At 36.1% G+C, this 25,547-nt stretch overlaps 1 protein-coding gene across 26 annotated transcripts in view; it reads right to left on the bottom strand.

The window, feature by feature from the left end:
• Nucleotides 1-25,547, bottom strand: part of syd (JNK-interacting protein syd) — a 144,058-nt gene that overhangs the window by 62,540 nt on the left and 55,971 nt on the right. For 21 of the 26 annotated variants that reach the window (XM_068349950.1, XM_068349938.1, XM_068349962.1 and 18 more), the window contains 7 exons: nucleotides 19,379-19,526; nucleotides 18,306-18,493; nucleotides 16,982-17,155; nucleotides 12,533-12,842; nucleotides 9,896-10,045; nucleotides 9,413-9,596; nucleotides 7,163-7,366 (listed from right to left, as the gene is read on the bottom strand). In XM_068349950.1, coding sequence (XP_068206051.1) covers nucleotides 7,163-7,366; nucleotides 9,413-9,596; nucleotides 9,896-10,045; nucleotides 12,533-12,842; nucleotides 16,982-17,155; nucleotides 18,306-18,493; nucleotides 19,379-19,526 — 1,358 coding nt within the window. The remainder of the gene's footprint in view (nucleotides 1-7,162; nucleotides 7,367-9,412; nucleotides 9,597-9,895; nucleotides 10,046-12,532; nucleotides 12,843-16,981; nucleotides 17,156-18,305; nucleotides 18,494-19,378; nucleotides 19,527-25,547) is intronic. The other 5 variants (XM_068349960.1, XM_068349957.1, XM_068349954.1 and 2 more) reach the window with 3 other exon arrangements.

The following is a 25,547-nucleotide window of genomic DNA, read 5'->3' on the forward strand; positions in this document are numbered from 1 at the left end:
GATCCCCACAGGTTTCAACCATGCAATTTTTTTTTTTTTTTGCAGCACACCAATTCCCACCTCAACCCTTTTACCCCCAGGCTATTTGGAACTTTCCAACCCTTAACCCCCGGGCCTTTATTTTTTTTCAAGCACATTTTGCAGTATATATTTTTTAAATTGCTCTAAAAGCCTTAATTTTCGTCATAGAGGTCAGGTTGGTCTCATTCTTTTGGAAAATGCCTGAAGTTTCTCATAAAGTTATCAAAAATATGCAAAAAATAAATGTAAATAGCAGTTTTTTGCAAGGACGTACCAATACGTCCATGAGGGTAAAGGGATGAGTTTTGTGAAACGTACCAGTACGTCCATTGGGGGTAAAAGGGTTATTTGATATTCGGAGATTTGGGCTAGTCATAGGTAATGGCTTTGTTGTTGAACAAGTGTAACTTTAAAGGTCTTCTTTCCTTTATTTCAAAGTTATTGTAGCATCATTTGTGTCCGATTTGTATTTTTTTTTTCTTTTTTTTTTTAAATCTATTACAGTACAGGAGGTCCTTGAGTTGCGACTATCTTGAGTTAAGCCAATTTATAGTTGCGAACGGGCTCCCATTAGGTACTTGAATAAATCCTCATTACTCAATTTCGAGTTATAACGTTTGGTTCATTGATATGACAAACTACTTGCCGGCGCGGAGAGCAATTAAAGCTACAAAGTAGCGCGTGTCACTTAAGCATAAGCTCGCCATCTTTGTTTATAATACATATTCTGGATTTTGATTCCGCTCATTTCCGGATATTTCTGAGCCTTTTTTTTTTGTTGTTGTGCATTATTGGAAGTGTGAGAGACTCCTTAATGCAGTGGGCAGGCCAACCACAAGAATCAAGGTAAGATATTGTTATATATACAGTATGAATTATTGTCTACTAGTACTGTTTAATTGTAGGTATACTACTGTATAGGGTACAAGTATTTGTATGTAAAAGGTACAGCAATTTATAAATGGCAAGAGATTGTTTTCTCTTTTTAAAGTATATACAGTATATATGCATGTTAGTATGTACAGTATGTACGGACAGTACAATATGTTAGGTATATAAATCTGACATGATGAAAAAAGGCTTCTGGAGCATCGTAAGAACGGATCTCATTCATAACCTGAGGACCTTCTGCATGTGATATGGCATGAAAATTACATTTCTTAAATTAGGATAAGCTTAAGGAAAAATTCTCAGAGTGCCACATTCCACACAAGAGCATTATGTAGTCAGAAGGATATATAAGCTGTATCTTTGTATATTGGATAGCAGTAACCTCCAAATTAACTTTTTTAAAATATCTTGAAATACAAAAATGTTTGATGGAATTTGAGACTTTTTACAGAAGAATTTGTCCCCAAATCTCTATTTATCGAGAGCTAACTGTAGCATAACAGAGCTATACCTGTACTCTTTAACTTGGAATTATTAACAGAGCTATACCTGAACTCTTTAACTCGGAATTATTAACAGAGCTATACCTGTACTCTTTAACTTGGAATCATTCTTCCGTTTGAGTTCAAACGTACAGGAGCTACAATAACTTACAGTATGCATTTCTTAAATGGAGAATAGCAGTCTGGCACCCTTTTTTATTTTTAGGAAATTTAACTTTGTTTTTCAAAAGATACTCAATATATGTAACTCGTAACACAGTAGCACAAATGTACATTATAAAATCAATAAATACCTTGACACAGGTTGCACTACATGAAGTGAAACAAATGGCAATAATTTAAACATGATTGAAGCAAAATAGATGAAAACTTCTTAAGCGATTCAAGTAACACTTGAAAATTAAATCAAAACTCAAACTAAAAGTATAACCCGATTTATAACCTTAACATTTAATTAAAATTTACAATACAGGTACATTCTCTCTCTGACAAAATTCTTAGAAGATCTACTTCAAGATTAGCATTTCCCCGCCAAACAAAATATCTGGATCAAGAAATATTCTTTAAATTAGCAATCAAAATATATACAAATGTTATCCTTTCAACTATAGGCATCACTATTAAGCTAATTCATCTTTTGTTATTTATTTAGCTTGAAGAATACCGTATCCTTAAAATCTAGGGGTGTATGTATGATAGCAGCCACTTGTATGTATGACGATGGCCGGCTACGAATACGGCAGTGTAATGGGGTCACAGGGTAAGTAGGTAAGGACACGACTTGTAGGTTAGGTTAGGCGGGGAAGTTTATGTTAGTTGGTGCCCATTTACTATGCACGTGGGAGGAACTGGCCGCTGATGTAGAAAGGCCCCAAATCTACTTTAGGTAATTGATATACATAAAATTATTTACAAAATCACAATTTTATCATTCCCAAATTTTTAATATAAGCAAAGTTGAGTGAGTTTGTATAGTATTTACAACAACACCAGACAAAATTTATAAAATTAATTCCAAGGTAGCAAAGGCAGTAAGAGAGTATTTACAGAGCAGGTTCAGATGAAGGGTCACGGCAATGAATAGTACGAGGGGAAAAGACGCTTTAATCCTAAACTCATACTTTTTATGACATAATATGCTCGTCTTGTACTTTCAATATATCGTATCATTTTATTAAGACCTTGATACATTTCAAAGTACTGTAAGGATATACACTCCAGACAATTGCAGGTTACCTCCAAAAATATTCTGATACTGGAAATATATGTTTCCACAAATGCTAAGTCATCATTCCAGTTAAAAAAGATTTAGAAGAAAATTCCATAGGATCTTCACAGATAATAATATTGACAAAACATGAAACACTCCAAAATGCACAAAAAAATTTCATAATACTGCACTATGAAGTAAATGTTCCAGGTCTTATATTATTAAGGCTAAGAATGCTCAGGCTAAAAGATGGGGTTCTGCACAGATAAAGATTTGTCCTTGAGTTTAGGCTTTTTTTGAATATAGATGAGAGGAAGTAAATTATCTACGTAGTCTCAATACTTACCCAAAAATTGCTGACTGCTTTGTAAAATAAGGATAAATCATATATATATAAAATTGATAGAAAACCCTGAAATTTTGCTCTACATTCGGCTTGATACCTATACAAATCCAACCTAGGACCCACACCTTAAAACAATCATAAGTACTGTAATGTGTTTACAGCAAGATTTATGATCGTGGCATTATATGTTGTCCAAAATTTTTTGCCCTGTGCTGTTCTTGACTGAATTCTCATCTGGCCTAAATATTCAACTAAAATTCATGACATTTTGTTTTTCGGTTTCTATCTTGCTACCTCCTCATCTCTGATTCAGAATAAGTGCTCCTCCCATTTTCATGTCCATCTTTGAAATCACAGTTATTATCTGGTGTTTAAACACTACACTTTTCAGCAAACTCATCAATAACGTGACATTCCCAGCCAAGTAAATTACTCACTAACAGGATAACACGAGTTAATACTGACATGCAGTGTAACATGAGTTATTGATAACAACAAAATAACCTTTAATTCAATGTTAAATTAATTTCATTGGAAGATTATAGGATTCTTTTAGAATTCTTGAGAGAATGTACCTGTAGAACATACACAACAGAGCAAATACTTTCCGCTACCAAAATCCGTGTGGTTGAGACACTTTAAATAAAAAAGTTAGCAAAGGGCACAGAAGAGTTGATACTTTTCACAGTTTTTCTTCATAAAACTAAGTCATAAAAACACGAAAAATGCTCATATGCCATAATATTCATTTCGGTGCACTTTCTAAATTATGACGGTAAAATTTTAAAGTTCTTTCTATCTTTGGTGATAAAACAACAGACAGTTCTTAAGAACAGTAACAACATTAAATTAGATCTTTCATATACAGTATAAACTATAAAAACTTAAAAAAAAAAAAAAAAACAGGAGGAAGAGAAATATGATAGAATAGTGTCTGAGTATACCCTCAAGCAATAGAACTCTAACCCAAGGCAGTGAAATACCATGGTATAGAGGCTATGGCATTACCCTAGACTAGAGAACTATGGTTTGATTTTAGAGTGTCCTAGAAGAGCTGCTTACCATAGCTAAAGTCTCTTCTCCCATTACCAAGAAAGTAGTCACAGAACCATTACATTGCAGTAGTTAACCCGTTGAGCAAAGAAGAATTGTTTGGTAATCCCAGTGTTGTCAGGTGTATGAAGACACAGGAGACTGTGGAAACAATAAGCCAGACTATTCTGTGTATGTGTAGGTAAAGAAAAAAGAGCCGTAACCAGAGAGAAGGATCCAATGTAGTACTGTCTGGTCAGTCAAAGGACCCAATAACCCTCTAGCGGTAGTATCTGAATGGGTGGCTGGTACGCTGGCCAACCTACTACCTACCAATGGTTTCATATAACCACTACGGAGCCCCTGAATAATTACTCTTTGCAATCTATCACTTAAAAATTCAACAATGATGCTTAGAAAAGACACACCTATTCCCATTTGTTCAAGTTTGAAAATAGGGGCCTTATGCTTAACACGGTCAAATGCAGCACTAAGATCAAAGCCAATCTTATGAACTTCCTGACCAAAATTAATGCATTTCTGTACAGCATTGGAAATTGTAAGAAGAGCATCGGATATTTTAAAGCCTTTGTGAAAGTCAAATTTCAAATTAGGGAACATATGATTACCTCCCGCATACCTATTTAATCATTCTACCCAAATAAGTTCAAACACTTTGGCTAAAATAGAGTTATAGAAATTGGGAAGTAATCAGCAGAGCTAGAGCTACCACAAACACATTTACCTAATACTGTATAGTAAGATTACCATATCTCCAACAAGATCTTACTAACTTTTAAAAAATAACACATTTGAGGAACTAAGAACTCAGCTGTCTTTAGGAGAAACAAAGCAAAAATATTGCTTGGGTTTACAACCTCCATAAGCATCAAAGTCCAGTTAGTTTTAATTTCTTTGGACCAAAACGCTAAACAAGTTAGTTTAGCTTCAGGAAAACAGGAACGAGGAAGATAGAGTTTCTCAGTACTATGATTACTGTCAAATACATCAGCCAAAAGGATTGCCTTTTCCTTTTGACAGTGAGTGACAGAGCCATCTGGTTTAAATAAAGGAGAAACTGTTAAGTCTACACCAAAGAGTGCACATTTAAGGGTGGCCCTCCATTTATGTCCCAGGGTTATACCAGAAAGTGTTTCCTTTGTGGTCAAATTGTATTCCTTTTCATTTGAAGCCTAAATTCTCTTAGCAACATCTAAGAGAGTATACTTATTTAAATTCAAATCTGATCTGTTACTTTTCCAATGATTATAAGGCCCTTGTTTCTTCAAATAAGGAAAATTACAACCAATATTGAACCAGGCTTTGTCTTTAACATACTCACTTCCAGAAGTACAATTTCACAATAAATTTAAGTGTCAGCCGAGTTGGATAATTGGACATTATAAACATTTTCATGAATTACCTGTTCTGACGTTTTTACTGTTTTAGAATAATCTATTGTTAACTTGTTCTCATAATTTACTTATTTCCCTATTTCCTTTCCCTACTGGGCTATTTTTCCCTATTGGAGCCCTTGGGCTCATAGCATCTTGCTTTTCCAATTAGGGTTGTAGCTTGGCTAGTAATAATAATAATAGTAATATCAAAAGATCAATCTCCAACCCAATTTCCTAAGGATCCCACAGGTCTCAACTAAACAATTCTAAGGTTTTCAGCAGCACTATCCTTCGCAATAAAATAAAGAATTTTAAGTAATTTGTATTTTTCCTAACAGTACTTACCTCGAACTACTTTCTTAGGAGTATCTGGGATCTCCTCCCTAACCGACCAAGAAGGTTAGTAATAAGAATGAATTTAAAATGAATGAAACTACTTTCGAGTCTAAAAATAATTTCTTAATTGTGAGTGAACTAAAGAGGGTTAATAAGCAATGGGTTTGCAAGCAAAGATTTTTCCTGAAGAGGAAAAAAAAAATTTCTATCATGTTGAGATTAAAACTATGAATAGAATTTTTACAGTACAGCATGTTGAAAAGAATTATTACCGCTATAGCAAAATTATCACATGTTTAAGTAAGACTACATTCAAAACTATTACATCATAACCTAAAACATGGAATTTTAGTAGTAAAATTATTTTCTAGTCACCCGATTTTCATAATGCTTTTCTTGAAGCTTGGGCAATAATTACGAGCGCTTTCTTCAGCAAGTGGACGGATATTAGGATCCAGGCTACCAGCTGTTTTTTGCCTTGAAATCCAGTGGTCTAATAGAGCTGACTGGGTTGTGGTAAGGAGATTATATCACAGAAGAATCTAAAATAAATTTAGAGTGTGAGGCTCTAAGAGAAGTGTTCGACTCTTACAAAGCGGTACACTAAAATCTAAATTCATATTTTTCTCTCCTGACTGAATGTAGTAATATTTTGTTATCCTGTGACATTCCTAATAGTCACTAATAGCCTATTCAATTCTTAACGGTTCCATAATACGGAGTGGGGTAACGTAAGCCGACCTAGCACATGCAAGTGACGAGAAGACTGAAAATACAGAGTATCTGTGGCATACCTAATCCGAGATTACTGCCATCAACCATGAGATTGTCTAAATAATTTACTTGAGGCCTAACCTTATAAAGGAAAAGAAAAGGAAATTTACACAGTAATTTTGGTTTAAATGTCAATATAAACCAAGCTACGAAAGAAACAATATGAATATCAGGGGAGGTTCATAGTAAAAATAAATATCTTGCAATTCCAAAGATCACTATGTAAAGGAAAATAATTACCCAAATGATATTAAAGATGACCTCTGCATTTTTACTAACAAATTACAATTCTGTAATAACAGCAAGTATAAATCTGGTACAGATAACATGTCATTATAAAGTATGAATATAGATTACTAGACTATTCTTGCCTTCCTTATAAATTTCATTTTTGATAATGTAACCCTACACAATAAACTAAGTTCTTGAATGAAAATTGTGCAGAGCAAATATTCCCTGGCTTGACTGTGAGCAAAAATACTAATGACAAAGCACCAACTACCATTACTGAAAAGGTGAGAAAGCATAGTTTGGTTAGAGATTCTTTCAACAACACAATACAATCAAAAAGCAAAAAGCATTACATAGATCTGCAGATTCACTCCCATACAAAACAGGCTCCTTCTGAAATTATGGCAAATGTATAACATACCTTCGGGCTCCTTTTCAGGTGGAGACTCGGCTGCTCCCGTGTCACTCCCTGCTGCGCAACTTATGAAGGAGAGGGTGCCAACTGACGCTGCACTCTCGTCTTTTTCTTTACTTTCGTTGGCACCGGGGTCCTCGGGAGGATCGCTATTACTTTGTGGAGGATCATCGGCTACGTCATCTAACGAGTAATCAGATTCCTTGGCACCTTAGAAGAACAACAGAAAATCAATCGTAAGAAACGGACATGCTGCAATCTATTATGCATTTACGTTAATGGTGTAATTCACTATAGTACTTGATGAAGCTGTGAATTACAGTAAACATTAATATCATTATTACAAGTAAAGCTATAACCTTAGTTGAAAAAGCAAGATGGTATAAGCCCAAGGGCTCTCCAACAGGGAAAAATAGCCCAGTGAGGAAAGGAAATAAGGAAATAAACTTCAAAAATAAACGATTTTAAGAACAGTAACAACATTAAATTAGATCTTTTATATATAAAACTATAAAAACTTAAAAAAAAACAGGAGGAAGAGCAATAGGACAAAACAACAAGCCCGGGTTTGCCCTCAAGCAAGAGAACTCTAATCCAAGACAGTGGAAGGTCATTGTTATGTATACACAACTCATAGAGAAACAAAATTTATTTGTAAAGTATTTGAAAACTGAATACAGTAAACTAATGAAGTAATAAAATAATTCCATCAACAGCTGATATACATTTGAGTGAGGTAATACCTAGAAGATTGAATGTCCTAGGCTTTAACAATTCGGTGATCGAACAAATTCTAAAATGGTTTGCCCCAAATTTCAAACAAAAATTCAATGATCAAACAACTTGAAAGAACCTGTATGGGTTAAGACATTTAGCCAAGTTAACAGAAGTTTCTGATATAAAGGCGAATAGCTCTGTTTACTCATAGCCCTCACTTGGCTCAGATGCGCGAAATATCATTGTTATCTATTCAGCTAATTTACTTTCATTGTTTTTACTGTTTATTCATACACAATGGCTCCTTAAAAGGTTAGTGGTAGACGCGATAAAGCCAAAAGGAACATTCTGAGAACCACTATGGAACTAAGAAAGGAGATAATTGAAAATGCCGAAAATGGTGTCTGCAAGATTGACACTTCCAGAGTATGGTATGCCTAAATCAACAATCTGCATTTTGAAAAATAAAGAGGACAGTAAAGAAGTAGGAGTAGCAAAATTAATATCTTATCTATTAAAGAAAAACACTTGATGGGTGATAACGTTTTAGAGTAAATCACATGAGAAAAGGCGAAGCAAATACATTCCGACATTATAAATGCCATAGAAAAGAGTAATGAATTAGATTCTAGTGAAATTTTTACTGGCTAGCCAAGGCCGATTTCATAAATTTGAGCTAGAAGAAGAAGGCAGTTTTCACAATGGTTACGCATTAAGTCATATCAGAAAACCTAGTAAAAGAGAGGTTGAGACAATGTCAGTAAAATGGCCAGCAACTGAATCACAGTTTGTGCCATAGAAGAGGCATAGAAGGGAAAGAACCCCAGAAAGGCAGTTATCCAACATATCATGAAGGGAGACTGCCCTTCCAAGAAATGCTAACACCACCACCTCCTACCCTCCTTGCCACCTTACACTTAAGCCATTGACTTTCTGCGCAACAGGTACTACTGTACAGTGAAGTTCAATGTTCACTCATTCCATATTAATTCACTTATTTTACTAATTATATATTTTTATTCTTTAGGTATGCTTTTATATACCGTATCGTATTTCAATATTGATAAATCTTGCTTGAGGGTACATTCAGGCACACTATTCAATCTGAAATCTTATTTCTCTTCCTCTTGTTTTGTTAAAGTTTTTATAGTTTATAAAGTGATACTTATTTTAATATTGCGCTTTCGTAAGATATTTCATTTTTCCTTGTTCCCTTTCCTCACTGAGCTATTTTCCGTTGGAGCCCCTGGGCTTATAGCATCCTGCTTTTCCAACAGGTTGTAGCTTAGCAAGTGATGATAATAATAATAATAACTGTGTAAATATGGTCAATAATGAGATTATACGAATCCTGCTGTAAACAGAACTGATATATTAACAAAATACATTTTTTTTATAAAAATACAAGAACATACCAAAGTTGCTGTACCGCTGAACTGAGAACAAATAAAACTTATTGATTAATATTGTAACCATACAGTGTCGGAATAGTAACTTCCAGCAAGTAACTTGAATGTAATGAAATTTTCATGACCTTACCTGGAACACTAGCTATACAAAGAAGGTGAGAAGAACAAACATGAAAAGATTCTAGAATGTCCGCTGGGTTGTTGGCGTCTATGACTGTTACTTTACTGATGGAATGTGTAGACGTACATATCCATACCAATGAAGAAAGGGTTTGCTCTAGAAGTTCACCATCTTTTCTATCCCTCTCATTTTCCTGTAGGGAAAAATATTAATGTTGTTCTATAAAACTAAACATAAGATATCAAATATTCTAAACAATATTCAACTAAAGTACTCAATATCCAAAGAACAATGCAATATTATAGATATACTATATACTGTAATGATTTTATTGAAGATAAAAAAAAGGAAAATTTATGCTGGCTTGAAATAATAGTCTATTCAATATTCAAAATCTCCAACATATACAAGAATTAAAATCACCAAATGTTTTCAAGGTCAAAACTCATCAGTCACTTTTTTAACATCTAAAATGACAAAAGAAAGTTTTACCTTGAGCTCTAAATCTAATTGCTCTATATCATCTCCGGGTTTGAGCTGTGTAATTTCAGTATCACCAGAATAAAAGACACTTGCTCCTACAATACTTCCGCCATCTTTAGTTCTTCCTCCGGTAAGATTAACACCTGCTGCACACCATATCTGTTGCAAAAATGATATTGGTTTTGTAATTAGAAACAAATATTGTATAATCTGGATACAGATATAATTTTATATGGCTTTACACCATTTTTATTTGTTATGGGGATAGACATGAAGACAGTTCTCTCTACATTCCTCTGTACTGTAAACTTTCTGACTAAATTCCAACCAGCTTATGATTCCATACTTTCCTTGGCTTTAATTATAGGTTCTTTTCTTACAGATTCTATATCTCTTGTTTATCTGATTGACTACTCATCATCCCTTCTCTACGTATCACATCATCATCCTCACCTCCTACGCCTATTGACACAAAGGGCCTCTGTTAGATTTCACATATAGTAACCAAACATTTCAATCTTGAGATCTCTCATCTTCCCACCATCTAAAAATATCTATAATTTCTTAATTTGTATTATGATCTCAAGAAAGCATCAGGCCATGAAGCTTTCCACTCAATGGCCACACCTTTTAAAAATTTTATTCTTGGTCAGTGCCCATATTTCAGAAAAACAGGTTTAATATATGGATAGTTCGTCTTTATTCTCTATTTTAAAAGGGATAACTTATATACCAAATGTCAAGCCAATTTTTTTCCATTTCAACAAGGTTGAAGATAATTTTATTTCCAACTGCCTCTCAATCCGGGCTCCATAGTTCACCTTGTTGCTTACTTAAAACTATTCTATCCATTCTAGAACCTGTTCACACCTCTCTTTCATTTGTTTCTCTTCTATTCTTTTACAATTAGGGAAATGAAATTCTGACCCCTAGTATATTTGCTTTCCTCAGCCCTTTTTTGCAACACCGTAATGTCACCCACAGCTGCTACATGGCTATTATGCTGCACAAGCGTTTTTCATTTTGGTCACCATAAGCTTTGTTTTACTTTAATAAAAATCATCATCGGTATTTTTGTAGTGAATTACAGGGCAATGTAACCTAGGAAAAAAACTATTGTTTCTTATAGAAAAAATTACGCTCTCTTCAAAAATGACACTCGTTTCCGTCGCAAATGAATAGTTTCAGAAATATATATACATCTATATCCTACGATAATGGGGGACCCCCAGTGGGAACTCGGGGTTTTGGGTGGGGAAAACATACTGGGGAAACGATATATAATTGTTTTCCGTAAATAACGTGAATTAACCGAATTTGATGTTCATTTCAATCGGAAACAAACAGATCAACCAATTCGGATAACTTTGAGTTCTCTTACGAACGAACGAACGATAACATTAGCAACGTTACCAATAATACATAGTGTTACCAACGATGACGTATGGTACACAGAGTTACCAACGACATGCTGACATTACTAAAGATAGTAATGGTAGATATTTCCATATGTATTTTAAATAATTTCTCCATATAAGTTTTACTCAATATATAAAAAGTACAAAAAGGGCACAGAACCTAACAAACCCACCTAACCTAGCCTAGTAGTATGACAGGTCACAAAATAACATTTGATCTACATCGGACGTTGGCAGCACTGGTTACTGTATTTTTTCATGACACAATCTTTGTAACGGCGCCTCCAAAGTTTATCCAGATATACTGTTTTGTATTTTCCTCCGGTTATTATAATTTCAAGAAGGTAATGTATAGAAAAGAAAAGGCTTGTTTTACGTTTATATATCGATTCCCCACCCAAAACCCCGAGTTCCCACTGGGGGTCCCCCATTATTGGAGGATGTAGATGTATATATATTTCTGAAACTATTAATTTGCGACGGGAACGAGTGTCATTTTCGGAGAGCGTAATTTTTTCTATAAGAAAAAGTAGTTGTTTTCCTAGGTTACATTGCCCTGTAATACACTACAATGAAACCTCATCATCTCTGCCTTTTAAACATTTCTACAGCTTCTCCATCAGATTTTATTGCTAACATTAGATTATCTATACATGGTAGCTCCCAAGCTATAATTTATGCAGTTTCCTCAATGGTCACGATAAAGAGCAAAAGACAGTAAAGGGAAGACCGGAAAACTCCTCTATAAAAATTTTTACCTGTGGGCTTTAGCTCTCAGACCAGCGTCATCTATTGTTAATGGGGACAACTAAAATTCACTGAAAACCCCTATGGGCGTATCCCAACCATTTATGAACTTTAAGCCTTAACAGTAGTATACTACTGTAAGTATTGTTTTTCTACAAAATATGCACTTTCTAAATTATATATGTATTTATTGTTCAGCAGTAGTGATAAATGTAATTCATATTAGGCATTCTTTTACTTCCAAGTTGAGATGTAAACAAAAGACTGAACTTAATCACTGCACCATGACTCTTGCTCTTTGCTGACTCTCGACAAAATAAGGGGCTCCAAAATTAAGAAGAAACTTCATACTAATTATATGGTCTTAAGATTTACTTCAGCATGTACTAACCATTTAATGAAATTCCAAGTGGAATGGTTGGAGCTACCTTTGTAAATAAATATTACAGCTGAAAAAATTCAACTCGCACAGAACTCATACCTTCATTCCAGGTTCTTTTTCCATCAGCGGGCGGCAATACACAGGTACTGGAACAGGCACATGAGTTGAAGCAGTGCTCTTTGGTTGTGCTTGTGGACCTTCTATGGCTTTCTGACCCGTCTTTACGGGTAGACTCCACCCGTACGCATGCATCCTGCCGTCTTCTTTCTTGACGTGAGCACGCACTTGTTTGTACTGCTCCCGTCTTTCTGTTGCCCGTCTCTGTTGGAGTTTTTCCGAGGAACTGGAGGAGGGGAAGAGGAAGCTAAGGGGTGATGGTTCCCGACTCACATCCTCTGGACTGTCATCCCTGTGCAGTGTGTGTAAGGTGTTGCGTTGCATGCAGGATTGGGGTGTTACGCAAAGCAAAAAGGTGGTAATAATGGTGTAAGCGGTGCATAGCAGGTTATAGCACAGGATAAAGGAAGGGAGAAAAATTACATGTAAAATAACTTCTTAAAACAAAACAAAATGAGACAGGACGATTCAACATACAAAAAAAGAACAAAAGTGAAACCACATGCTATTATTATAATTTACCAAAGGAAAAGTGTGAGCTAATCTCCCAAAACTATAACGGATACTAAAAGAGATACGAGTACCAAGTAACAACAGACACACCACGATCTCTACTTTTAAATCTATGAATTATTTCATCAAGGTGTAAAGAAAAGGTATCTCAAGATTATGTTGAATATTCAAAATGAGTTTCAATATTTAGTTTCCATAATACATTTATCCCATCACATTCTTTTACAGAAAATACCTCCAATAACCCAAGATCAATGCCAAAGAAATCTGTTAAATATAAAACTTGGAGATTACTGCGTCTTCCTGTGGTTCTTTGGGTAATCTTGCTGACTTTTAAAACATAATTTCAAAAAAATTTCAAATGTCAAAGTACTTCTTGAGAAATATCTTTTGTAAGAATTTTTTCCTGCTTAATGCTAACAAACACTCTCCCAGATTTAATGGCACTGTACACTACAATCTCGCTAATCCAGACTTATGGAGGAGGGATCCTCAAATGAATAGACAGATAGTATGGATATACCAAATATAGGTTAGGGTTGTATCAACAATAATAGCCTAGGATATCTGTTAGATGGAAAATTAATTAAAATTTATTTCTATGCAAGGTACACTATTGAATACTAATTCTTGTAACTAAAACAACTCATTTGGGAAGTGAATCTAAACTAATAAGTTGCGTATAAGTACCGTAGTCTACCTGAAATTCACGCTACCTCGTACTAAGCATCTCGACTCTCGACACAATTCTTCTTTATAATTATTCCCCATTTCTCAAAATCAATATACAACACATTTTTGTTGAAATTGAGAGTTTTGGTCATTCATTTATGAATAAAAGATATCTTCTCACAAGTTTCTTGGTGGTAGTTCTGTGATACAGAGATTAATAGTGAAATCACCTTTCACAACAAAAGTTGATAAAAGTCACAGAAAAAAACTACAAAACATATTCATAAGACAAGAGAAACCATAATAAGACAAATCAAATAAATACACACATGAATGCAAAGTGTACAGCTGTCCACAACATGAACTAGCAAATAACAGAAAAGGGTAGTAGCTTCTATAAAGGGAATGTAAAAGAATGGAATTTCAAAAAGTCAATTCATATTCACAGTTTACTCACCTGACATTCAATTTGCTTCGCTGTCCATAGCCTGGTCTTAAATCGATATATACACTAAAACTAAAAATTTCTCATTTTCTTTCCTTTCAATTGGGTTAGTCCTCTGGTAAAGTATTGAGATAATCTGGCTTTTAATGGCATTTGTCTTTTCATTCTCGAACTAAATTAATTACGTTTTACATTCCATGATCAGCTACTGTCTTTACTTTCACCTGGTAGATAGATAGTAAGTGATCATACTCTTCACAAATATTACCCTAATAATAATATTCCAGCACAAAACAAAAAGAGAATGAGGACAATGATCTCACAGTAATAACTCCCTTGACCAAATCTCACAGGAATTACTAACGCTTCTATTATTATTATCATTATTATTACTAGCTAGACTGCAACCCTAGTTGGAAAAGCAAGATGCTATAAGCCCAAGGGCTCCAACATGGAAAAATAGCCCAGTGAGGAAAGGAAATAATGAAGTAATAAACTATGAGAAGTAATGAATAATTAAAAATAAAATATTTTACACAGTAACATTAAAACAATCTTCCATAAATAAACTATAAAAAGACTTAGATCAGCCTGTTCAACATGAAAACATTTGCTGCAAGTTGTACGGATTCAACTACCTGATTAGGAAGACCATTCCACAACTTGGTCACAGTGGGAATAAAACTTCTAGAATACTGTGTAATATTAAGTCCCATGATGGGTAAGTAACGACTCTTACAATCAACTGCATACCTAGTATTACGAACAGGATGGTACTGTCCGGGAAGATCTGAATGTCAAGGATGGTCAGAATTATGAAAAATCTTAAGCAACATGCATAACGAACTAATTGAACGACGGTGCAAGAGATTAATATCTAGATCAGGACTAAGAAATTTAATAGATAATTTCCTACAGTAAGGGATGAGAAGACTTGAAAGACAAAGGGGCTATTACTATTATTATCAATTGCTAAGCTACAACCCTAGTTGGAAAAGCAGGATGCTATAAGCCAAGGGGCTTCAACAGGGAATATATATAAACGAAGGACATTCCTATTAATCACCAGATTATTTCAATACTGTCCTAGAGGCCTAAGTCTATTGAAAGGAAAAAGAAAACGGTTAACCTTCAACTTTAGGGTATACACCGATATAAAACCAGGCTTCGAGAAAGAAACTACATGAACATCAAGGGAGTTTCATGAAAATAATAAACTTGCTATTTGCTTAAGGAATTTTTGGAACTCGACAGAGCGGATAAAATTTCATGAAAAGAGATTATGACTTGAAATGTTCATAACTCTTACATGAAAAATGTGATGTGAGTCTGCACCTTGACAATTCCAGTGATATATAACATAGCTATCTACAGTACTGTATTTATCATCAATCAACATTGAAAAGTAATTCTTGAGTGATATAGCTTGAACAAAGAATTTGTTCTAAATGAAAGTATGAAACTGGATAAAAAAAAAGCTTAAGTGTGTCAGCTATGTGGGATGAAGTAAATGACAGTTAGCATGTCACTAAGGATTCAATTGGTAGTTAAAACCGTTAGTGCTTCCCCATGCTGGAAGTAAAGAATAACTTTCAAATAATGCAATGGTTCCTACGTCAGTAACACTACCCAGCTAGCTATACACCATACTATTCATACTTGCGAAAGGAAGATGTGATTGATAAAAGACAGAATACTCAACAAAATGTTACTTGGTATCATTAAATGATTCTATAGTAACATCTAGTACTATACCATTAAATAACACTACAGTAGAAGATTGCTATGGAGAGAAATGCATACTAGGCCAGATGATTATGAGTAAGGTTGCTCATTCCTTTCACACCAGTACCCATTTACATTGAACCATTGATCTTGCTTGCAATAATATTACTACATTACCAACTTAAATACACAGCCTTATAAAAACAATTTGAATTAAGCCAATCTGAATTCAAGTACCTTATACTGTATATACTTTCTAGAAAAAGCAGATAAAGTTTCAAATGCCAAAATTACATATTAAATGTTAAACTCTGCTAGGCTTCATAAAGATTCCTGTCATTAACATACATCTAGTGAATATAGTGAATGAGAATGGAGCCGAAGCTACAAAAAACCAGGAACTAAAGTGTTCAACAGAATGTTAGTGCCGAATAATAGCTATTGTGTTCAAGATTACAGCATCTACTGGTAAGATTGTATGTGCATGCTTGGATTTACAGTATATAGTTAACCAGAATGTCATGCTAAAGCTTTACACCGATCTATAATACTATCCACACCATAGAAAACTAAATACTTCAGTTGTGAACATAATTATTAGACCCGTAGAAACTCATGTGGGTGCTTCCCAAGTTCCCCGCACTATTTCTGGGATAATGGATAAGTGTTGTGTCTAAAAAAAGTGAAAAGTATGCAAATACACAACAAATTAATAGTTTAAGGTAAAAAGGCAATAAATTACATTTGAATTACAGAAGCAAAATCTGAATCTATGCTCTATAGATGGGTTATGGCTATTTTACAGGAATAACAGGCATAATTGGCAGGGTGATAGTATTTAACAATAAAAAGACTACTTAAGACTACTTATTTACTCCATAACAATAATTTACTTTACGTTACCATCAAGCAAACGTTTGCAATCCTATTCATATATTGAATCATTATGAATACATATATACATTGCATTTCATCTCAAAATGTTCAGCAGCCATGAGAGCTATGATTCTCTTTATACAAATGTGGAACCCATATTGGCAAAGCCTTAAAAACAACCATTAAGGTAATATACTTACAATTCTGCGTCAAAGAATTCTAAGCCTTTCCGCCTGTGGTCGTTAAGATTCTTACGACGCATAGTGTCTAAGGCTGGCGTGACCTGATGGCCCGGAGCGTTATACCTCACCCCACCGCCGTAGGGTAAAGGTTTTCTTTGTGGCCTTTCACTAGTGCTAAAGAGGTTACTGAAGCTGAAAAAGACACAAAATAATTTCCTCAATCAATGTGATACTATGATACCATTTCAATATATTCCAAACACAAATTGAGTATGAGTACAGTACCATTTATCGGAAATATACTTTCAAATATCTATAATTCTTTTACAAGTTCATTATAATTGTGTCATTAAAAGTTTATATTCCCTCAATAAACATAACATAAAAACAATAAAAGTGAATTTAATTTATATCCTAAAGACTTATCTCAAAGTTATGCTATCAGAAAGCTAGCTCAGCACAAGTCAGAGAAACTATTAGTTATCAGGTTTTTTTTTACTGAGTAATACTTTCTTCAAAATTTATGATTGTCCAAAAAATTTACATGGAAAATTCAACAAATTAGAAGAATATTTGTAAAATGAAAATTTATCACTCTAATAACTCTTCGAGTCACAGGGGTAACAGAGTGGGATTTCTAGACCTTAAATGAAAAATCAATTTCTCTATTCCTCCTCTCTACCACCAATCTCCCAGTAACTAGTCAGCACTTCATTTCCTTCTAATTTGGGGGGAGGGGAGAGATGCGCCCCCACAATCCCGCATCTGCCAGTTTCCCGCAAGTACACCCGGTGCCTCGTACACAATAAATTCTGTTTATTTCGATGATCTATATATGTAAGAGACAGTGCTGGCAACCACACTCCAAAACCTAAAAAATTCTGACAAATCTTATAACTTCTTCAGCCATGCCATGTTGGCTTGATTTCAGAATGCTTAAAAGAGATCTCTACTTGTATTTGCTAAACCATTAATAAAGTAAAGTTTATGAAAACTTTGGGACATCCAAGCAAACAGAATTAAACAATATCTCCTTTCTTCAACTTAAAACTCCCAACTAATCCACCATCGAGTTTTCAGAGGCAATTTGAAAAAAAAAAGTTATAACAACCATAAAAAACTACACTAGAAATAAATTAATTAACATGTCCATTGCCACTGAGGCAGAGCCCACAGGGGGAAAGTCTAATTTCTTTTAAGCTTATCTTTTTCAAAGATTCCAGACCTTTTTAAATATTTCAAAGCTATAACTAAATACCAATAAGGCTCAAAAGCCTAAGTAACAGACTCCTAATTACAGTACATAACCTTGACACCAATATGCAAAATAACCGATACTTACAACTTCCATATAGTCTGCCTTCCCTTCTTTTCCTCGCCATCGTCATTTCTCGAAGCGCGGATCATCTCCGTCCAACGAACGGCTTCTTGCAGCTCCATGAAACGTTCTTTGTACTGATTCCTCTCCATCAGCACTCTCGCCATTTCGACACGAGTGAATCTCTTCCGTTGTGCCATCGGTACGTCCTCCTGACAAAACTAACACTAAATGACTATGCTTAACCCAATGACCACTGGCTGTTCACTAGAGGAGTTGAAAAGCAAGCAACCATTTCGACAAATACTAAACACTGTTGAGAGAGAGAGAGAGAGAGAGAGAGAGAGAGAGAGAGAGAGAGAGAGAGAGAGAGAGAGAGAGAGAGAGAGATTCTTTTCATATCAATACAGTGATTAAAAGGGATGAAAAGCACAGATGAGAAACTAAAATTAGAGCATGAAAATCAGTGTGGAAAACAACTGAGCTATTTGTGTAGACTACCGAGGGAAAATTCATCCTCGTTAGAAACATTAAGAAAATTATCTCCTCTCCATCGCTACCAAAGTTTAGGTCTATATTATTAAGTTATTATTAATACAATTATTATATTTATAATCATCATTACTACTGTATTAATATCAAAATAATACAGTAATTATTATTAACATTATAATCCAAATTATCATCATAACAAACATTATTTTTCATAAATAGATCTAAAAAAAAAAACCATGCAAAATTATTTCAAATACAAATAAACTTCATACATAAAAAAACTCAAATACTCCATACAAACCTTTAAAACTATATTAAACCTTTTGAATGGTACAAGACTAAGATAAAAATTATTACATAGCCTCAGCAGTCAATCATTATTCTATCATTAATAACAGATATAAAAATAATCATAAAATCTCTAATTTTGAAAGTAGCTCGCTTAAAAGTAAAAATATATATACATCTTTTTTTATTTAGAAATTAGAGTTACCGTTTATCTTGAAACACACACACACTTATACTGTACATACACAAAGAGTGGCCCTCAGACTAAACTTGGACGACCCTGCATTATAACAATACCAATAGAAGTCAATTACCTCGTCATCCGATTTGTTAGCCTTGGTGTTCTTTTCTGCTTCTTCTTTGATCTTCTTAATTTCATCTTCTAGTTCCGTAATACGGAGCTTGAACCTAGACTTGACGGCATTTAGAGATTTGATTTCTTCTCGTAAAATTTCTTGCTCGCTAAAAAGGAAGACAGGCAACTTAAATAAACATTAAACAAAAAATCCTTTCAGATATACACTGTATGGCATAATGACCTATATAAAATTATCCAACATTAAAATTACAAGGCCCAATAAACAATAATGGGGAAATTTAAAACACAGTAACTTTAGTTTCTAATGAAAATTTTTCTATACAACCAACAACTTATTACATCTTAAAGATAACTCAGTTTATATACAAAGGAGTTAAGCAACAATATAATCAAATTTAGATTTAATTTATCATTTAAAATTATCCTCATACTAACATTCAATTTCTCAAAATATAGGTAGTTTCAATGTTGTACACAATTAAGCTTATAGAAATCTGTCTTACACAACTAGACATATACAAAATATAAAAAAATATTTCATAAAACTCAACTCACTCACCATATATGATTGTGTAATCAATACTGTTTTGTTTTTTTAGATCACATGAAAATTGTAGCTTTAATATATTAAGCATTATGTAAGAAAACATTCAAGTCAATAACAACTGTTAACCTGTTAAGTTTATAATAAAATCAAAATTTTGATAATAAAATTTAATATTTCTATACTCGCCTGATGTTCATAATGATTTTGTCTCTAGATGCTTGGAATGTCACATATAGCCTAGATTAAAGAACTAAAAATCTAATGAAGTTTTTACAGCAAATAAGATTGACAATATATTTTTTGAAATGTTAAAATTTAAAGAAAATCATATGATTTAGGAAAACACAGCAAATCTATATGAAAAGGTTTTAAGGAAAAGAGAAAAAGGTTTGAAAGGCCGAAAGATATAGAGTAAATCTTCACTCAAAACAAAATAACACACACATGTACTATACACAGGAACCCCCAGATGTTGGGAATCTAAATTTGAAGAAATAATGGCTTGAATGATATTTCTGAAACCGATTTGTTGAAGAAATCAAAAGATATTCACTAATTAAATGGGCAATACTGTAACGATATGCTAGAACCTGTACGACCGAAATATATATATATTTCCTACCACGACAAAAGTTTAACAGAGGTGCCCTTAGTTAACTCTTTCTCTCAATCCACAACTGCAAAACGCAGCTGGTGGCTTTTTTTTTTATTTGACTGTATGGCTTTTGAAAATACCAATAGAAAAAGAGATAATCAACAAATGAGTGCAGTGTATTTGTGTCTGATTTAGCAAAACAACCTTCCAATTAGGACATTAAATCTCCTTGATAAAGGTGAAGCCGTTATTTTAATATCTATTTTTAAGGAATTTATTTGTGTAAATAAGTACACTAAACTTCATGCAAAAATGCTTTAAAAAGGGATTTTGACAAAGGAAAAATCTATTTCTGGGCGAGGAACCTGTGTCGCCCAGTGAAATGCTCCTTAAAGCATCATTTCAAAGGTATAAATACTGCTAAATATACCAGAGAAAAAAAGTTGCATGGAATGCTAGGAATATATCCAGCTCGCTCACCCCTAAAGGGTGTCGGTATTAAAACTAGGGCGAGTGATACCACTACCAGAGATCCCTTTCCCATTAGACTTCTCCCTCCTCACCTCCTCCGTTACCCAATAGATTAATCCTATTTACAACACAGTAACCATCTTTAGTGCAATTAATTTGGTGTTAGAACAAATCTGCGTATGTATGGCCTTTCGTTACGAATAAAGTTTAACCACTGGGGTGTTACTGTAATATGATAAACAAATAATGAATAAATGTAAACCTAGAATTAACACCCAGATGTATATTAAGATCAAATACGAGTTCAAGCTTCACCTCCACCACCAGTCACAACAACTCAGTCAACTTCATTCATTAAAAGGATAGTATTAGTCACAATTCCTCAGCAAATTTCATTCATAAAGAGGGTAGTATCATTTAATGTAACTCTGCCCAGTTTTCTCATTAAGAGGATAGCATAAGTATGATATTTGAAAAGTAAAACCAGGGATAAGAATGGAATTCTCTAGCTATACAGAATAGGATACATATACTATTACTGTTCCACCATACTGAAAGCTTTCATTATTATTACTAGCCAAGTTGTGACCTGGGTTGGAAAAGCACAATGCTATGAGACCAGAGGCTCAAAAAGGGAAATTAAGCTCAATATGGGAAAATAAAATACAGTAAACAGATAACCAGGCACCAAAAAAAGCACTATAGAGGCTACCAGAATAAAAAGCACCAGTTGAATTGTCAAACATTTTCTTTCACATATCAATGTTTTGCACTTTACTAGGTTTGCCCTGAGGGGAACTGGAAAAATGGAGTTTTTAAGATAAAACAAAGTTTTATGAATACTTACCTGGCAGTTATATATACATAGCTAATTATCTCTATTTCGGCAGAATTTTTCTAAACTAAGCAACCGCCTTGTGGTGGTTGGGTGGTAACACCCGTTAAAAGGTGGTAGGAGGAATCATTCCCGTTTTCTGTTCTTCAGTTCATCTATGCACGACCTGTCTCCTGAGGGGAGGTGGGTGGGCCTTCGAATGTATATATAACTGCCAGGTAAGTATTCATAAAACTTTGTTTTATCATAAAAACTCCATTTTTATGAATAGAAGTTACCTGGCAGTTATATATACATAGCTGATTAACACACTTGGAGGAGGGTGATAGACAGTAAACATCGTTGGGGAAACAACAAAAAAAGCTGTAGGATAAATAAACACCTTGATTCCTTACCTGCTAAGGTAGCCGACTTCAAAGGTTCCTGCCTCTTGAGTCGCTTTCCCTTAGGAGTGTCAGCCAGGATGTGACCTGCAGTGCTGAAAACACTCAATCGAGTCTGTCAACGGGGTGAGACCAACAATCTGACTAGACTTCAGGACTACCTACTGCCCAAAATAAAAACCGCAACCTTACCAAACCAACCACCTAACATTTGCAAAGTAGATAAAAATTATCTAACTAGACTGAAGTGACTGTACACAAGTCGAAGTCCTCAGACAACCAATAAAAAATACACCAACCTATGCACAAGTAAATAAAACTAAGGTTGAGGGGAGGTAGTAACTCCTTTGCCTAATACAGAAGCCGTAGCTACGTATGGTCCCAAGGTATAACATTTCTCATAATCCACCCTCACCTCTCTGAGGTAATGAGAGGCGAACACAGAGTTGCTCCTCCAGAATGTCGCATCCATAATTTGACGGAGCGACATGTTCTTGCGGTAAGCAAGCGAGGTCGCAATGGCCCTCACTTCGTGAGCTTGCACTTTTAAACGTCCGAAGTGTTCCTCCTCACACAAGAGATGCGCTTCTCTTATCACTTCCCTCAGGAAAAAGGACAAAGCGTTCTTGGAAAGGGGCTTCTGAGGACCTTTCACAGAACACCACAGGGAGCTAGAAGAGCCTCTCACACTTTTCGTGCGAGACAAGTAGGTCTTGAGGGCTCGTACTGGACAGAGCAGCCTCTCTTGCTCTTGACCCACTAGGTTGGTCAAGTTAGGAACCTCAAAGGTCCTCAGCCAGGGCTTAGAAGGGTTCTCGTTCTTAGCGAGAAAGTCCAATCTCAAGGCACAAACTGCCATATTCAGATTGAAGCCTACCTGTTTTTCAATTGCATGGACTTCACTAACTCTTTTAGCTGTTGCTAAGGCCAAAAGAAAGAGGGTCTTCTTGGTAACCTCCCTAAGGGGAGCCTGTGAGATGGGCTCAAATCTCTTGGTGCACAGAAATTTAAGCACCACATCAAGGTTCCAAGAAGGGGGCTTTAACCGGGTCTGCTTGGTCGTCTCAAAAGACTTCAAGAGGTCATGTAAGTCCTTATCCCGAGACAAGTCCAAGCCTCTATGCCGACAGACGGAAGAGAGCATACTTTTGTACCCCTTGATAGTGGACACAGCTAGCTTAGCGTCCTGCCTGAGGTACAACAAGAAATCCGCAATCTGGCTCACAGAGGTAGTGGATGAGGAAATCTTGTGCTTCCTACACCAAGCTCTAAAAGTCTCCCACTTGGACTGGTAGACCCTCTGCGAAGAGACTCTCCTCGCTCTGGCGATAGCTTTCGCAGCTTGCGCTGAAAAGCCTCTCGATCTGACGAGCTTCTCGATAGTCTGAAGGCAGTCAGATTGAGAGCGAGGGGGTTTTGATGATATCTCTCGAAGTGGGGTTGTCTGAGCAGATTTGGACTTGCAGGGAGGCTTCTTGGAAAGTCCATCAACAAGTCCACCACCTCCGTGAACCATTCCCTCATCGGCCAGAACGGAGCTATCAGGATCATCCGTCCCGAATCGAGGAGGGCGAATTTCCTGACTACCAGATTGATCTTGAACGGGGGAAAAGCATAAGTGTCCATCCCCGTCCAATCCATCAAAAAGGCGTCTACTGCTATTGCCTCCTTGTCCGGAACTAGGGAGCAATAGATGGGGATCCTCTTGGATAAGTTGGAGGCGAAAAGATCGATGAGGGGTCTCCCCCACAGCCTCCAGAGACTCTGACAGACCTGTTGGTTGAGGGTCCATTCTGCGGGAAGGACCTGCCCTTTCCTGCTGAGCATGTCCGCCCTCACATTCTTCTGTCCCTGAACAAACCTCGTCAGCAGGTTTATCCTGTTCTCCTTCGCCCAAAAAAGGAGCTCTCTTGCTGTCTCGAACAGAGACAGAGAGTGAGTCCCTCCTTGCTTCCTGATGTAAGCAAGAGCTGTGGTGTTGTCTGAGTTGACCTCCACAATCTTCCCAGACACCAAATCCTTGAAGGCCTTTAGCCCCAGAAAAATGGCCATCAGCTCCTTGTTGTTGATGTGCCATCCCAGCTGAACTCCTTCCCAATAGCCTGAGACCTCCTTGCTTCCTAGTGTTGCCCCCCAGCCTGACTCTGATGCGTCTGAAAACAACACTAGGTCTGGGTTCTTCTTGTGTAAGGAGATCCCTTCCCCTAACAAGGTTGGGTCCAGCCACCACTTCAGAAGAGTCTTGACTTCTATTGGAATGGGGAAGGAAAAGGAGTCTTCCTTCATCTTTCTGTTCCACGTCTTCGAAAGAAAGTGCTGAAGAAGCCTTAGGTGGAGTCTCCCCAGAGAGACAACCTGTTCGAGGGAGGATAGAGTCCCCAGCAAACTCATCCACTCCTTCGCTGTGCATCTCTTCTTGTCCAGGAAAGTTCTGACTTTTACGAGACACTTGGTCTGTCTTTCCTGAGAGGGAGAAGCCCGAAAAAGAACTGAATTCAGAACTATCCCCAAATAGAGAATAGTCTGATTCGGTCTGATCTGAGACTTCTCCCTGTTGATGACCAGGCCTAGATCTTGAGCCATCATAAAAGTCTTCCGTAAATCCTCCAGACATTTCTCCCTCGATCGTGAACGAATCAGCCAATCGTCCAGATAGAAGGATATCCTTATCCCCTCCTGATGCAGCCAACCTGACACATTCGCCATTACCCTGGTGAAGACTTGAGGAGCCGTGCTGAGACCGAAGCAGAGAGCTCTGAATTGGAAGCACTTTCCCTGCATTACAAATCTCAGGTACTTCCTCGAAGTCGGATGGATGGGGACATGGAAATATGCGTCCTGCAAGTCGAGGGACACCATCCAGTCCCTTGGACGTACTGACGCCAGCACCGACTGAGTTGTCTCCATGGAGAACTTTGTCTTCTCCACAAATACGTTGAGAGCGCTGACATCCAGGACGGGTCTCCATCCGCCCGAGCTCTTGGGGACCCGAAACAGGCGGTTGTAAAAGCCTGGGGAGGATAGATCCCGAACCGGTTCTATCGCCCCCTTGTCTAGCATTTGGTCGACAAGGTCTACTAGGGCCTTCTGTTTCCCCGGATCTGAGTAACGGGCTACTAAGGCCAGCGGAGCATCTGCGAGAGGAGGTTTTTTCAGAAAGGGGATCTTGTATCCTTCCTTGATGACTGAGAGGGACCAGGTGTCCGCCCCTCTCCTCTTCCAAGACTGCCAAAAACCTGACAGTCTTGCGCCTACTGTCTGGAGGAGATGAACTTAATTTTCTGAAGCGAGGTCTGAAATAACCCCTGGTAGATCTTGGTCCTGATTCTTGCC

This window comes from Palaemon carinicauda, chromosome 26 (genome assembly GCF_036898095.1).
Source record: "Palaemon carinicauda isolate YSFRI2023 chromosome 26, ASM3689809v2, whole genome shotgun sequence".
Classification (NCBI taxonomy): domain Eukaryota; kingdom Metazoa; phylum Arthropoda; class Malacostraca; order Decapoda; family Palaemonidae; genus Palaemon; species Palaemon carinicauda.